Below are 17,588 nucleotides of genomic sequence, written 5' to 3' on the forward strand. Positions count from 1 at the left end.
TTGGTCATACAATTTGACATCGTTGATTTCAAGATCTTTGTTCGACACGCTAAAAAAATACCTCACTTTGGATGAAATATTATAGTTTTACATTAAAATGGAAAAGCACCAATGAGGGTTTCGTGAAAAATGGATCGAAATAAAAAAACGCAAAGTAAAAATAATTCGATAATCATAAACAAGATAATGGTAATAACCGTAAATAAAAAAGACATTTTGGGCCCAAAGTAGGACAAAGGCCGGAAAGATAGGACATATCCTACAAAAGTAGGACGTCTGGTAAGCCTAAATTGGAATGATGGGAAAAAAATTATGTAAATTATCAGAGAATCACAGATGAATTTGTAATAGATTCACATATTTTTGTAATTGTTACAATTTTTTCAGATTTTGAAAATAATTTCTTTTTGTTTTTTGAATGATGTGTCAATATTTTTTGTTTATATATAAAAATAATGAAATGACATTATTTATCCTTGTTTGACATATATTTTCATTTGGGTTTTTCAATTATCACGATATTACAGATATTTCAATTGAAGAAAAAACGCATGATTCGGTGTTTCACGTATTTTTAAACTAAATTATAAATCAGTTTTTTGCGTTAGATAGATAATTTGAAATGCCATGAAAACCAAAATTGTGATTTTTTGCATTTTAATTACAATAATTTTAAGAAAGGTTGCCAAAAGAAACACTATGTTGGGAAAATTATTATTAGTGCACAATTTTCCAGATAGCATAAGGTTTAGATGATAATTAATCGAAAAACTTTCTGAATTTAATTGTTTAAAAGCAATCGAAATTAGTTGCAAATGAAATGAGCACATTTTATGATTGATTCAAATCAATTTCAGACTACGAAAAATCAATAGTAATTTGAACAATAAACCTCGATTCAACCGGTGTGTTCAGTATTGAATTTGTTATTAATATCCAATAGTTTAAAGTTTTTTTTTTGTTTCGATTATAGTCGTTTTACCATATTTATGGTATTCGCGACTTTGTCAACGTTACAGTTGGCGGATAGTTATTGAAAAACTTATTCGGTACAACTGTGTTCGATATTTACTCTTGGGCTCGAACTCACGGACATCGGCTCAGAAGACAACAGACTTGCCAACTGAGCTATATCACAAGCCCCAATAGTTTTAAGTGATTTGTAGTTGTATTCAAATTTAAAAATCTTAATCCGTAACTTAAATGTTGATGTCTATAATGTTGTTTATTGATTCTGATCCGGATTTTGGATATCTGGATTTGAGTTGGAATAGTTTTATTGTTTATCAAACAATACTACTACTGCTCATAATCCAGATTGTCATTATTGTAAAACACACTTAACTGTTTGTCAAAGAGATACCGTCAACTGGGGCATCATGCAAAACTTTTAACTTCAATAGCTTCTAAAAACTTGATAAACTTGATTGATCCCCAGATAATCATACCGCTTGTACATCAATGGTATTAAGGTTGCTGGATTGCTGCTCAATTTGACGTGATCATAAAAATTAATGGTTTCACAAGTTATTTTTAATTTTACGAAACCATATGATTCTCACTCTATTTACTAAGAAAAAGGATCAAGTTGCATCAAAATTGGTTTACAACGAAAAATCAAATGAAAACCTTTGAAAATTCAATGTTTTTCATATATTTGTGATGTCATAACAAATTAATTAAATTTTACATTTTTTCTGTCAAAATTTTTTTGTAAAAGAAAAAGCATACGGTTGTTGCATACATTTAGGGGTAATAATACATAAAATTCTTCTTACTTAAATCATAAAAATTTTTTAATTTAATATGTTCATTGACACGTGCGGCGAGATGAAACGCTAGGTAGAAGAATTTGTAAAGGCATGAAGAATAGGCGGATAGGCAAGCATCAGATGAGCTTCGTAGGATAAAGTTTTGGATAGGTGTTGAAACTGTAAGTCTAGGGCATTTTTTTTGGAAAGCATGAAAGTGTGGTGGTACGCCTTTGCCGTACAACAGACTACTCTGTATAGGAAGCGTGATCGACTTTTGATCAACACATTCCTAAACACAGCAGGCCAGTTGGACTGTGTACTGTCAATACACAGTCAGGCAAAAACGTAGCACCACACCGACTTACAAATGTGAAAAATCAACAAGTAGCAACTACTCTAAGCGAAACCCAAAAATTGCAATCATCGCTAGAATCGGGTGCGCATCTAAGAAAGCACATGTAAGTCGGTGTGGTGCTACGTTTTTGCCTGACTGTGTATTGACAGTACACAGTCCAACTGGCCTGCTGTGTTTAGGAATGTGTTGATCAAAAGTCGATCACGCTTCCTATACAGAGTAGTCTGTTGTACGGCAAAGGCGTACCACCACACTTTCATGCTTTCCAAAAAAAATGCCCTAGACTTACAGTTTCAACACCTATCCAAAACTTTATCCTACGAAGCTCATCTGATGCTTGCCTATCCGCCTATTCTTCATGCCTTTACAAATTCTTCTACCTAGCGTTTCATCTCGCCGCACGTGTCAATGAACATATTAAATTAATAAATTTATCGGCGATTAAAACTTATCATTAAATCATAAAAATAAATGTTTGGAAGGATGAAATTTTGAATTTGAATTTGAATGCAAATCAACCATATTCAAGCATATGAAAACGAGATTTAGGTGGTCAATCTGTGATTTGCATTTTGATACATTTTAGCCCACTGGTCACTGCACAGTGGTCCAAAGGGTCTGAAATGGAACTTTTTTCCTGGTGCTTTTGTCTTTCATTTTAGCTATTAGATGTCTTCAGAACATTTACAAATTTACAAATTTATTCCGATTGTTCTCAAAAACGGGCGCTTGGAGACAAGTATTTTCTGGCTTAATTTATAGTACTTGAATTATACTTCAAGATGTGGTATTTAGTTTATGGATCCACTTGCCCCATTTTACCCTAGATATTCTTAAAATTAAGGAAAAATAAAACTTGAAATTGCGATAACTTCGGAAGACAAGGTCGTAGAGACTTAAGACCTAGTGCAAAATGTGCGTATTGAGTATCGCAATAGATGTTGTGAACATCATATTTATGTAAGTTCAAAATTTACAATAGTTAAGTACAAAAAACAAATTTTAAGTATGTTTTAAACTAAAAGCTTTATAACTCTGCACTGAATAGAGATAGAGCTCTTGTTATTTCAGCAAAGTTTCATATTTTGATGATATCTACAACTAGAAGAAATTTGGTTTCTATCTCTTCAAACAAAAAAGTTAGTGTTTTTATTTTTATCGTAGTAGGCTGTGACTAATTTTTGATACTTTCACGTTATGGGAAACAATCTTACTAGTAAATGTTCTGAAGACATCTAATAGCTAAAATGAAAGACAAAAGCACCAGAAAAAAAGTTCCATTTCAGACCCTTTTGGACCACTGTGCACTGGTAGCTGAATAATGAAAATATTTATTTTGAAAATTTTGGTGTTTTCCGAAAAATATTTTTACACCAAAAAGTGTTAGTCTTAAGTAATAAAAGCAGTATAAATTTTGTCTGTGACGTTAATAAGCCAATCCGTCATACTGGATAAAGTTTTCTACGGCATCGAAAAATGTAAAAATTTGAACATCTATTGCTAGATTTTTCAAATTTTCTACGAAAATCAAAAACTGAAAAAAATTGTCTCACGATGTGAGAAACTATGTCATCATTATTTTGTTATCATTAAATGATAACTTGGTTTCATTATGTTTAAATAAAAATTGAATAAGTGTTTTGGTAAACAAATTTTGCATTTAACCTTGCTGTTGCATGATGCCCCGTTTGACGGTACTCATCCAGGATTTTCGAAAATCTTTGTTTGCTTTTATTCTATTTTATACATTTTATTTAATATTAAATGAAATGAAAACGACTAGGTTACAATTAAGATATTTGAATCAAAAAAGTGTTTCTGAATTCACATTTCATTATATGCTTGAATAAAACTATAAATTTTTCAGTCGCAGCGAGTTGTTATAGCTACCCCTAAAAAATTTGTTAAAACAGATAGACCCAACAATGTTCTACGTCCATGGTCTCAACCACCTTGTGCGCGGCAAAGACAAATTTTGCACAGCACCAAGCAATTGGAGGTCGAAAAGCAATTCATGCAACTTTTACAGCTAAATACACGATAAACAACACCCTGCAGAAGCTGCTGCAAATTCATTCATAGAACGCTGGACTTGGTATATCGGGTTTGGAATGTTCTTACAAGAAACTCCCGATTTTAAGCGATGTTGTTATTGCGCTCCCATTGAAGGAACACTTCCGGTCCCAATGATTGCGGAACTTTTCCGAGTTGGGGGAAAAGTTGTAAGTTCTAGAGAGGGGAAACAGACAGGATACACCTCAGCACTCAGCTTGGCTAAGCTCTGACACGCAAACAACAACCAAACCAACTTCCAATTTTGCAAACCCGACGAAATAATGAAATTAAGAAACACAATTTGAAACTTTAATTGGAATGCATTCTGGTGTTCAAGCCGCGAGTTTTGCGAGTTAGATAGGCTTTTTTTTCGGTTGGTAGGAAAGCTGGCAAGGAAGTGGCCAGACCAACAAGGAAGGAATGGGTCGTAGTCGTCGTAAAGATTGGATAAACAAGTGGTGTGACTGCGCCTGTTTTCCTGGTCGGTGGAGGACGATTCGGAATTTGCACCCCCAACTTTTCCGACAGGATAATGAAGTTTTTTGCAACACCCTTCCTTGGAAGAGAACCGAAGAAGAAAAACCAAACGGCAAGTGGCTGAAGGTGTTGTACATGTAATTACAACCTGACTGCAAAGTGGCTTCTTAGCGGAGTAAAACTTTAATTTTTGGAATCGGATCGGTTGGCACTTGTTGTAAAAACAATCTGGAAACATTTTTTCGTGTAATCTCGTGTTTTTTTAGTTGTTTTTGAAACGTACAGGATGCAATAAATCATCGAAAATGAGACGCATTTGCTATAAGTTTTAAGTTAAATTTTTCACATTGTACCCCAGTTTCTTTTAGGGGGAGAGGGGGGGAGGGGGAGGGGTAGAGTCTAACGGGTATAAAAAAACACCATTTTCACTATTTTTATCTAGAGCTATCGTTCTAACAAATGTATTCAAATTTTTTGCATTATACAAAGCATTGTTAAAAGAACATTTAGTAATTTTTTCGTAGAAAAATATTGAAAAATGAACCGGTGACGAAGCACTGTCGAGGATGCCTTTTAGAAAACAGGATTTGCGGTGGACACTGTATCTCAGCACAGAATCATCTGAAGTCAAGAAATCAGAGCAAAAATTTTTTAATAGATGTTTTTCTGGACCCCAACGTTTTTATTTAACTTAAATTTTTTTTATGAAATTTGTGTGGCTGTTTGAAGTAAAACTACGATTTTTCACGAAAAAATCCGCCATTTTTTATCTGTAAAATCTACCCAAAGTAAAAAAAAAAAAAAAAGAAAAACGTTGAGGTCTGGTATTTTATATGTAGAAAATATGTTCCAAATTTGAAAAGAATCGGATAAGTAGTTTTCAAATGACGATGTCCACGGACTTTAAAAATGTGCTTTCGAGAAAAACGCGTTTGAAGTTTCTGCTCTTGCTTTCTTGCAGTATTAGATAGGAGGAGAAAACGGCCTATAATTTCTAAAGTTTTACTTCAATTGACTTGAAAATTTGAACCAACATTCTTGAAATGTTTTACAATAAGAAAAAAATAATAAAAAAAAAATCGAATTTTTGAAAGTGTTAGACCCTACTCCCCCCCCCCCCTTAAGGACTTCAAATGAAATTTTATCTAATCAGAAACGAAGCCGTTTCTTCATAGTTTCGTAGAATTGAAATATGCTCAGTCATAAACAATGCCTAATTATCATGACAATGTTATTCATAAAGCTTAATCTCCTGCATTTTCATATAATCAGCTACATGCTGAACTAAACTAAATTATAATTAAAGACATATCGCTAATATTCCTTCATTAATATTTATTCTCATTTTTTTTTCTTTTCCTTTCCCATCTCCACGATCCAGATACGCCGAGCTGGTGGCGCTGATTGCCATCTCCAGCACGCTGTTCCTCTTCCTGCACACCCAAAGTCTGACGTCGCGACTGCGGGAAATGGAAGATAAATTGCAGCCATCGTCATTAATGTCGAGCAGTGGTTTAAGTGGTAATTCAATTAGTCAAGGTAAGTTCCCGGGCCACCCGGGACTAGAGCAAGGTGGCTGCCTTCCGGCTCCTTTCTCTCTCTTGTGTGTTTGTGTGGGTGGGTTTTTATATGTATGTGTGACTGCATGGGAGCTTAAATATGTTACAAAACCTTTTCATGAGTCGGATTTTGTGGTGTATGGAAAAATTTACCAACCAATATTTTGCACGATAGTGCAAAGTTTTCCGAAAGTTGCTACGTGTATGTTGAAAACTTTGACAAATCGCTGTCAAAAAAGATAACTGAATAAGTGTTGCAATATTTCGATTTATTAAACTTTTTCTTATAGAACCAGTTATCTTATTAAATAGAACGATTATGTGAACTTTGTATTACAATCCCCACTCTTTTAAGTCGGAGAAGTTTAAAGTTATTTTTATATATATGTATCTCCGACCCAAAAAACAACTCTCATTTACCAAATTTCACATTAATCGGTTCAGCAGACAGACACACAAATATTCATACATGGATAAAATTTGTTATTATATATCTTATTTCTTTAAACTTACGTGTTTTTCAAATGCGATCAAAACAGTTCGAAAAATTTCGAGCGTACACATTGATTGGGAGCTCGATGTGTACGCTCGTGACGGTCGATTTCATCACGTTCGCCGTGGTGAAATTGGCTAACGCGCCGTTGTATTGAAGAGGAGACTGAGGGCTCAAGTCCTGCCGGTGAGCCATTGTTTCTTTTTCGAAAAATTCATGATATTTACGGCTTATGTTTTTTTTTTCTTTGTTTCTCTTTCCATCATCTTCGAAAATTTGGTTTTGTAGAAAATTTAATGGAAACTGCTTTAAAATCGTATGGGGTGTGCTTGATTCATGGTAATTTTGTATGGAAGCCTTTTTTTTGAGTCGGAGTAGTTTGAAATTTTCAATTTCAAAATATCATCATTTTTTGCTCAGAGACAGAATGCAAATATTAAAAAAAAATCAATTTTTTTTTAACATTGATTCAGTACCATCCATATGGTTGAAAAAAAATCGCTCCCTAATCCCTAAAAAAATAAGCTCCATTATCTATTTGCATTAATTTTAACCAAGAAGAAAGGTTTATGCCAAAAAATCGAGGATTGCCTCAAACTTTCTCGATGACTACTAGTTTATTTGACTAATGAAAAATATTAATCATTTAAAAAACAAGAATTTGAGAGGATAGAAACCAATAAAAATCTTAGCCGTTATCCAAAGCGTGATTGTTTTAGATTATTCTCCATATAGCGGAGTTTCATTGCAACTAGTTGTGTTTTTTAAACTTGAGAAAAGAATTAGGAGAAATCTAAATTCCGGATTGAAATTTTTATGATGTGTGGTTTTCTATAAAAACCGCTAATAGCAAGAAATTTTTAAGTGATAGTTATTGTTACTTTTGAGGGTTAAAGTTGTAATTTTGAGTTCTCTGTAGCAATGTATATAAATAAGGCAATGGATGTAGAGGATCATTTCATGATTAAATGTTGAAAACCGACCATAAACATTTTGTAGATTGCCCCAAAAACTGACCTGAGTAAAATTCAAGCTCAATCGGACTTGATAAAGGGATGCCTCAAAAGAGGGATTGCATTAGAAAGAGAGTTCTAGGCATTTGAAGTCCCCTGGCCTCAAAGCGCTCATAGTTTCGGTTTTTGACCCTCAAAAATCATCAAAAAGGGGATTAAAGGAAATCGAAAAATCGAAAAATTCATGTTGATGCCAACGACTTGAAAATTCTTAAAATGTCAAAATCGGGTGATACCTTAATCAATTTTGTATTGTCAAAAATCGACTTTATAGTTTAAAATATCATCAGAGAGTGGGAAAAAGAAAATTTGGAGAATCGAATTTTTTTGTCGAATTTAAATCTCAAAAATGTCAAACTGTCAAAAATGTCAAAAATGTCAAAAATTTCAAAAATGTCAAAAATGTCAAAAATGTCAAAAATGTCAAAATTGTCAAAAACGTCAAAAATGTCAAAAATGTCAAAAATGACAAAAATGTCATAAGTGTCAAAAATGTCAAAAAAGTTAAGAATGCCAAAAATGTCAAAAATGTCAAAAATGTCAAAAATGTCAAAAATATCAAAAATGCCAAAAATGTCAAAAATGTCAAAAATGTCAAAAATGTCAAAAATGTCAAAAATGTCAAAAATGTCAAAAATGTCAAAAATGTCAAAAATGTCTAAAATGTCAAAAATGTCAAAAATGTCTAAAATGTCGAAAATGTCAAAAATGTCAAAAATGTCAAAAATGTCAAAAATGTCAAAAAAGTCAAAAATGTAAAAAATGTCAAAAATGTCAAAAATGTCAAAAATGTCAAAAGTGTCAAAAATGTCAAAAATATCAAAAATGTCAAAAATGTCAAAAATGTCAAAAATGTCAAAAATGTCAAAAATGTCAAAAATGTCAAAATGTCAAAAATGTCAAAAATGTCAAAAATGTCAAAAATGTCAAAAATGTCAAAAATGTCAAAAATGTCAAAAATGTCAAAAATGTCAAAAATGTCAAAAATGTCAAAAATGTCAAAAATGTCAAAAATGTCAAAAATGTCAAAAATGTCAAAAATGTCAAAAATGTCAAAAATGTCAAAAATGTCAAAAATGTCAAAAATGTCAAAAATGTCAAAAATGTCAAAAATGTCAAATTGTCGAAAATGTCGAAAATGTCGAAAATGTCGAAAATGTCGAAAATGTCGAAAATGTCGAAAATGTCAAAAATGTCAAAAATGTCAAAAATTTCGAAAATGTCGAAAATGTCGAAAATTTCGAAAATGTCGAAAATGTCGAAAATGTCGAAAATGTCAAAGATGTCAAAATTGTCAAAAATGTCAAAAATGTCAAAAATGTCAAAAATGTCAAAAATGTCAAAAATGTCAAAAATGTCAAAAATGTCAAAAATGTCAAAAATGTCAAAAATGTCAAAAATGTCAAAAATGTCAAAAATGTCAAAAATGTCAAAAATGTCAAAAATGTCAAAAATGTCAAAAATGTCAAAAATGTCAAAAATGTCAAAAATGTCAAAAATGTCAAAAATGTCAAAAATGTCAAAAATGTCAAAAATGTCAAAAATGTCAAAAATGTCAAAAATGTCAAAAATGTCAGAAATGTTAAAAATGTCAAAAATGTCAAAAATGTCAAAAATGTCAAAAATGTCAAAAATGTCAAAAATGTCAAAAATGTCAAAAATGTCAAAAATGTCAAAAATGTCAAAAATGTCAAAAATGTCAAAAATGTCAAAAATGTCAAAAATGTCAAAAATGTCAAAAATGTCAAAAATGTCAAAAATGTCAAAAATGTCAAAAATGTCAAAAATGTCAAAAATGTCAAAAATGTCAAAAATGTCAAAAATGTCAAAAATGTCAAAAATGTCAAAAATGTCAAAAATGTCAAAAATGTCAAAAATGTCAAAAATGTCAAAAATGTCAAAAATGTCAAAAATGTCAAAAATGTCAAAAATGTCAAAAATGTCAAAAATGTCAAAAATGTCAAAAATGTCAAAAATGTCAAAAATGTCAAAAATGCCAAAAATGTCAAAAATGTCAAAAATGTCAAAAATGTCAAAAATGTCAAAAATGTCAAAAATGTCAAAAATGTCAAAAATGACAAAAATGTCGAAAATGTCGAAAATGTCAAAATGTCGAAAATGTCAAAAATGTCAAAAATGTCAAAAATGTCAAAAATGTCAAAAATGTCGAAAATGTCGAAAATTTCGAAAATGTCGAAAATGTCGAAAATGTCAAAAATTTCAAAAATGTCAAAAATGTCAAAAATGTCAAAAATGTCAAAAATGTCAAAAATGTCAAAAATGTCAAAAATGTCAAAAATGTCAAAAATGTCAAAAATGTCAAAAATGTCAAAAATGTCAAAAATGTCAAAAATGTCAAAAATGTCAAAAATGTCAAAAATGTCAAAAATGTCAAAAATGTCAAAAATGTCAAAAATGTCAAAAATGTCAAAAATGTCAAAAATGTCGAAAATGTCGAAAATGTCGAAAATGTCGAAAATGTCGAAAATGTCGAAAATGTCGAAAATGTCGAAAATGTCGAAAATGTCGAAAATGTCAAAAATGTCAAAAATGTCAAAAATGTCAAAAATTTCGAAAATGTCGAAAATGTCGAAAATTTCGAAAATGTCGAAAATGTCGAAAATGTCACAGATGTCAAAATTGTCAAACATGTCAAAAATGTCAAAAATGTCAAAAATGTCAAAAATGTCAAAAATGTCAAAAATGTCAAAAATGTCAAAAATGTCAAAAATGTCAAAAATGTCAAAAATGTCAAAAATGTCAAAAATGTCAAAAATGTCAAAAATGTCAAAAATGTCAAAAATGTCAAAAATGTCAAAAATGTCAAAAATGTCAAAAATGTCAAAAATGTCAAAAATGTCAAAAATGTCAAAAATGTCAAAAATGTCAAAAATGTCAAAAATGTCAAAAATGTCAAAAATGTCAAAAATGTCAAAAATGTCAAAAATGTCAAAAATGTCAAAAATGTCAAAAATGTCAAAAATGTCAAAAATGTCAAAAATGTCAAAAATGTCAAAAATGTCAAAAATGTCAAAAATGTCAAAAATGTCAAAAATGTCAAAAATGTCAAAAATGTCAAAAATGTCAAAAATGTCAAAAATGTCAAAAATGTCAAAAATGTCAAAAATGTCAAAAATGTCAAAAATGTCAAAAATGTCAAAAATGTCAAAAATGTCAAAAATGTCAAAAATGTCAAAAATGTCAAAAATGTCAAAAATGTCAAAAATGTCAAAAATGTCAAAAATGTCAAAAATGTCAAAAATGTCAAAAATGTCAAAAATGTCAAAAATGTCAAAAATGTCAAAAATGTCAAAAATGACAAAAATGTCAAAAATGTCAAAAATGTCAAAAATGTCAAAAATGTCAAAAATGTCAAAAATGTCAAAAATGTCAAAAATTTCAAAAATGTCAAAAATGTCAAAAATGTCAAAAATGTCAAAAATGTCAAAAATGTCAAAAATGTCAAAAATGTCAAAAATGTCAAAAATGTCAAAAATGTCAAAAATGTCAAAAATGTCAAAAATGTCAAAAATGTCAAAAATGTCAAAAATGTCAAAAATGTCAAAAATGTCAAAAATGTCAAAAATGTCAAAAATGTCAAAAATGTCAAAAATGTCAAAAATGTCAAAAATGTCAAAATTGTCAAAATTGTTAAAAATGTCAAAAATGTCAAAAATGACAAAAATGTCAAAAATGTCACAAATGTAAAGAATGTCAAAAATATGAAAAATACTAGAAATTTCATTTGTGTCATTTTTGTCATTTTTGTCATTTTTGTCATTTTTGTCATTTTTGTCATTTTTGTCATTTTTGTCATTTTTGTCATTTTTGTCATTTTTGTCATTTTTGTCATTTTTGTCATTTTTGTCATTTTTGTCATTTTTGTCATTTTTGTCATTTTTGTCATTTTTGTCATTTTTGTCATTTTTGTCATTTTTGTCATTTTTGTCATTTTTGTCATTTTTGTCATTTTTGTCATTTTTGTCATTTTTGTCATTTTTGTCATTTTTGTCATTTTTGTCATTTTTGTCATTTTTGTCATTTTTGTCATTTTTGTCATTTTTGTCATTTTTGTCATTTTTGTCATTTTTGTCATTTTTGTCATTTTTGTCATTTTTGTCATTTTTGTCATTTTTGTCATTTTTGTCATTTTTGTCATTTTTGTCATTTTTGTCATTTTTGTCATTTTTGTCATTTTTGTCATTTTTGTCATTTTTGTCATTTTTGTCATTTTTGTCATTTTTGTCATTTTTGTCATTTTTGTCATTTTTGTCATTTTTGTCATTTTTGTCATTTTTGTCATTTTTGTCATTTTTGTCATTTTTGTCATTTTTGTCATTTTTGTCATTTTTGTCATTTTTGTCATTTTTGTCATTTTTGTCATTTTTGTCATTTTTGTCATTTTTGTCATTTTTGTCATTTTTGTCATTTTTGTCATTTTTGTCATTTTTGTCATTTTTGTCATTTTTGTCATTTTTGTCATTTTTGTCATTTTTGTCATTTTTGTCATTTTTGTCATTTTTGTCATTTTTGTCATTTTTGTCATTTTTGTCATTTTTGTCATTTTTGTCATTTTTGTCATTTTTGTCATTTTTGTCGTTTTTGTCATTTTTGTCATTTTTGTCATTTTTTTGTCATTTTTGTCATTTTTGTCATTTTTGTCATTTTTGTCATTTTTGTCATTTTTGTCATTTTTGTCATTTTTGTCATTTTTGTCATTTTTGTCATTTTTGTCATTTTTGTCATTTTTGTCATTTTTGTCATTTTTGTCATTTTTGTCATTTTTGTCATTTTTGTCATTTTTGTCATTTTTGTCATTTTTGTCATTTTTGTCATTTTTGTCATTTTTGTCATTTTTGTCATTTTTGTCATTTTTGTCATTTTTGTCATTTTTGTCATTTTTGTCATTTTTGTCATTTTTGTCATTTTTGTCATTTTTGTCATTTTTGTCATTTTTGTCATTTTTGTCATTTTTGTCATTTTTGTCATTTTTGTCATTTTTGTCATTTTTGTCATTTTTGTCATTTTTGTCATTTTTGTCATTTTTGTCATTTTTGTCATTTTTGTCATTTTTGTCATTTTTGTCATTTTTGTCATTTTTGTCATTTTTGTCATTTTTGTCATTTTTGTCATTTTTGTCATTTTTGTCATTTTTGTCATTTTTGTCATTTTTGTCATTTTTGTCATTTTTGTCATTTTTGTCATTTTTGTCATTTTTGTCATTTTTGTCATTTTTGTCATTTTTGTCATTTTTGTCATTTTTGTCATTTTTGTCATTTTTGTCATTTTTGTCATTTTTGTCATTTTTGTCATTTTTGTCATATTTGTCATTTTTGTCATTTTTGTCATTTTTGTCATTTTTGTCATTTTTGTCATTTTTGTCATTTTTGTCATTTTTGTCATTTTTGTCATTTTTGTCATTTTTGTCATTTTTGTCATTTTTGTCATTTTTGTCATTTTTGTCATTTTTGTCATTTTTGTCATTTTTGTCATTTTTGTCATTTTTGTCATTTTTGTCATTTTTGTCATTTTTGTCATTTTTGTCATTTTTGTCATTTTTGTCATTTTTGTCATTTTTGTCATTTTTGTCATTTTTGTCATTTTTGTCATTTTTTTGTCATTTTTGTCATTTTTGTCATTTTTGTCATTTTTGTCATTTTTGTCATTTTTGTCATTTTTGTCATTTTTGTCATTTTTGTCATTTTTGTCATTTTTGTCATTTTTGTCATTTTTGTCATTTTTGTCATTTTTGTCATTTTTGTCATTTTTGTCATTTTTGTCATTTTTGTCATTTTTGTCATTTTTTTCATTTTTGTCATTTTTGTCATTTTTGTCATTTTTGTCATTTTTGTCATTTTTGTCATTTTTGTCATTTTTGTCATTTTTGTCATTTTTGTCATTTTTGTCATTTTTGTCATTTTTGTCATTTTTGTCATTTTTGTCATTTTTGTCATTTTTGTCATTTTTGTCATTTTTGTCATTTTTGTCATTTTTGTCATTTTTGTCATTTTTGTCATTTTTGTCATTTTTGTCATTTTTGTCATTTTTGTCATTTTTGTCATTTTTGTCATTTTTGTCATTTTTGTCATTTTTGTCATTTTTGTCATTTTTGTCATTTTTGTCATTTTTGTCATTTTTGTCATTTTTGTCATTTTTGTCATTTTTGTCATTTTTGTCATTTTTGTCATTTTTGTCATTTTTTTGTCATTTTTGTCATTTTTGTCATTTTTGTCATTTTTGTCATTTTTGTCATTTTTGTCATTTTTGTCATTTTTGTCATTTTTGTCATTTTTGTCATTTTTGTCATTTTTGTCATTTTTGTCATTTTTGTCATTTTTGTCATTTTTGTCATTTTTGTCATTTTTGTCATTTTTGTCATTTTTTTCATTTTTGTCATTTTTGTCATTTTTGTCATTTTTGTCATTTTTGTCATTTTTGTCATTTTTGTCATTTTTGTCATTTTTGTCATTTTTGTCATTTTTGTCATTTTTGTCATTTTTGTCATTTTTGTCATTTTTGTCATTTTTGTCATTTTTGTCATTTTTGTCATTTTTGTCATTTTTGTCATTTTTGTCATTTTTGTCATTTTTGTCATTTTTGTCATTTTTGTCATTTTTGTCATTTTTGTCATTTTTGTCATTTTTGTCATTTTTGTCATTTTTGTATCAGTACCAGCATTTTTTACAGATTTTCTCTCAATAATATAATCTAAAAGTTAATCGATCGTTAAAGCACGGGCATTCTTTGCAAAGATCGATTCCTAGGTGAGAAAATAGATGGTCAGCGGAGTTGGAAAAATCTGTCTTCCTGTTTCCTCCCCTCAATTCTGAACCCGGAGTCTGAAGGAAAATTTATGTTCTTCTGCTGCTCCTATCTGTTGGTAAGTGTCTTTGGTGGTTTTATAAACTTGGCCCCTTCTGGTTGCTAGTTGCTGGAGCAACAATGGCCACTCCAATTGGCCACCGACAACATCCCTTAAATCCCGTCGTATCTAGTACATTCCGAACGATTAAGTTTTGCCGCCATTCGCCGCCAGGGACAATCTGGGCCCGGGGTTATAATCGTTTGATGAATCGAGGTTGAGGTTGAGGCGACCATTCCGGAAAGCATATTAATAGCACCGATCTTGCTCATTTATGCGCCCAGGTATGGTCCCAATAACTAAATGTATAGGGTATAGGGAATCTCGTCTCGCTGCCAAGTCTCCCAGTCAAGGATCATAATGATTAAGCTGGCAATAACTTTCTCTCTCCCTGTCTGTCTGTCTTCCTTCCTTCCGCTCATTTTGTTTGCTCAAACACCTGTCTCTTGGTCTCTTGGTGCTGTTCCTAAGTAGCAGGTTCATGTATCCTTGCACCTGTCTCTCGGTCTTTGAGTCTGTGTCAGTCAGGGCTTCATCTTTTTATCACTTTTTCTCCCCATCATCGTGATTTTGCCGAAGCTGATGACGTTAAGCTTAAACCATGACGGGGTTATTAGTTCATCTTGGTTCGAGCTTCATGAGTAGTGAAACTTAAATCCCCAGGATTTTGGTTGCATCAGGATACAATGGCTGTGTCCCATATTGAACAGTGCAAATCATATAGATATATGAAACATTTATTTCCGAATTGAAACATTCACAGACAAAACTCAAAAATTAAATTAAGAAACATTATTCAATTATTGTTAAAGTCTGCATCCCTAATCTCCAGCTAAACGGATAGAGCGATTTTTTTTAATATTTAGTAGGGGAAATGCACCCTCCTCCGTCGTATGCCTTTGATTCGTCCTTTTTCATTAATTCATGTTTTAGAAACGAAAAACCACTTTCCACTGTAATTGGCTACTTTAAGAGATATACTTACGCTTAAGAACTTATTTTCTATCACAAATTTGTCTCTTTTGAAACTATTTATTGGGAAATTGTATTATGAAATCACGTAGTGATATGAATTATTGGCGCACTTCGCCATATTGATAGACGAACTTAGTGATCCCCCCAACATGTTTCTTTGTTTTTTCTTTGTTGTTACTATCAAAATTTTAAATTTCAACAGAAAAATACCATTTTAAAATGATTTCAAACTAATCTGATTTCTATAAATATGACAAATTTCGATAAAAATCTTATCGCTCTGCCTCCATAATTCGTCGTTATTTTGCGACAGCGAAAAGGAAAGCATTTAGCAAGAATTGGAATTATACCGGTTCATTTTTACTAACTTTTGCTGACCACAGTCGGACTCATAGAGATTGAACATAATTCATTTCCAAGTAATTTTGTTTATTTTGACCTCATTGAAGCTAGGAATTTGATGCGCTAGAAGACAAGTGCCAAAAGTCTATTTCTATTAATAAATTACTTGAATGTATTCATAATTGCTTATAACGTTTTAAATCAGTGGTTTTCAAACTGGCTTGATGTGAAGTTGTAACTAATGCTTTAGAGTATTTCAAAATCGCTTATTGATTGAAATAAAAAAAAACTTATCATACATACATTTTGTGTTGTTAAAAACAAAATAAATCGATTGCAATGGCAGCATAAATCCAAAAACCGAAACACTTTCCTCATTCTCCCATCGCAAAAAAATTGCATCGATGTCATAAAATTGAACATTATCGAAATTTCCCAAAACGACGCACCGCTAACCAATATTTCAATTTGCGCCAGCCGCCAGCCCCGTTTCGTCCGTTCGTTGACTGGGTTTTGCGACACTCTCTTCGATGCGCCCATTTAATTGGCTCCGATCATCCATCCGGGGACGAAGACCACTACTCTGCTGCAGCAAACCCCCTTTTAAAAGCTTGGTCGGTAGGTATATGAGAACCAAGTCTGGCCGATGTGATGATGAAAATTAATTACATAATATTTTGTCATAATTGCCCCTTCTTCTTAATTTTCTTCGTTTTTTTTTTTCAGTCCCCTTGATAGTACACCCTATCGAAAGTGGTTTTCCAGCAGACTTTATTCGAGGAGCTTCAAGTCCTTCACTAGGATGATCTGAAAAACTATAAAAATTAAGGAAAAAAAAGTTCAACTCTCTTCAAATTTTTAATTTTTTGAATTGAAACACAGGAAAATTGCATTTGTAAGAATTTTTTACAATGAGGAAGGATAATCATCCAAAAGAAATGATAGGCTGGAGCTACGAGTGGGAAGCTATAGTTCATTCGGTTGCGGATCGATGGAAAAACTGTGACCAACTGAAAATTTATCGACAAACCTGCTCCCTGCCAAAAGATCTACTATCGTTGGGTTAGGATTTCAGAGATAAGGGGCGTTTTGGTGCAACAAATATGGCTAAAGGGCATTTTCTGCCAAAAAATATTGCAACTTTGAGCGTCCCTACTAGCTCTTAGGGTTGATCTCCACAAACGACATAATTATTAATTTGAGATAAATTAAAAAAATCTGTTGTTTAACGAAACTGAAGCTAAATTTGATGATAATCGTACCGTAACCGTATCGTAATCGTATCGTAATCGTATCGTAATCGTATCGTAGTCGTATCGTAATCGTATCGTAATCGTATCGTAATCGTATCGTAGTCGTATCGTAATCGTATCGTAGTCGTATCGTAATCGTATCGTAATCGTATCGTAATCGTATCGTAGTCGTATCGTAATCGTATCGTAATCGTATCGTAATCGTATCGTAATCGTATCGTAATCGTATCGTAATCGTATCGTAATCGTATCGTAATCGTATCGTAATCGTATCGTAATCGTATCGTAATCGTATCGTAATCGTATCGTAATCGTATCGTAATCGTATCGTAATCGTATCGTAATCGTATCGTAATCGTATCGTAATCGTATCGTAATCGTATCGTAATCGTATCGTAATCGTATCGTAATCGTATCGTTATCGTATCGTAATCGTATCGTAATCGTATC

General features: G+C 30.4%; 1 protein-coding gene across 2 annotated transcripts in view; it reads left to right on the forward strand.

Moving 5' to 3' along the window:
• LOC129756702 (heparan sulfate 2-O-sulfotransferase pipe) overlaps positions 1-17,588 on the forward strand; it is a 634,429-nt gene that overhangs the window by 277,026 nt on the left and 339,815 nt on the right. For both annotated transcript variants that reach the window (XM_055753686.1, XM_055753685.1), the window contains exon 3: positions 6,023-6,180. In XM_055753686.1, the coding sequence (XP_055609661.1) occupies positions 6,023-6,180 (158 nt within the window). The remainder of the gene's footprint in view (positions 1-6,022; positions 6,181-17,588) is intronic.

This window comes from Uranotaenia lowii, chromosome 3, assembly GCF_029784155.1.
Source record: "Uranotaenia lowii strain MFRU-FL chromosome 3, ASM2978415v1, whole genome shotgun sequence".
NCBI classification, from domain to species: domain Eukaryota; kingdom Metazoa; phylum Arthropoda; class Insecta; order Diptera; family Culicidae; genus Uranotaenia; species Uranotaenia lowii.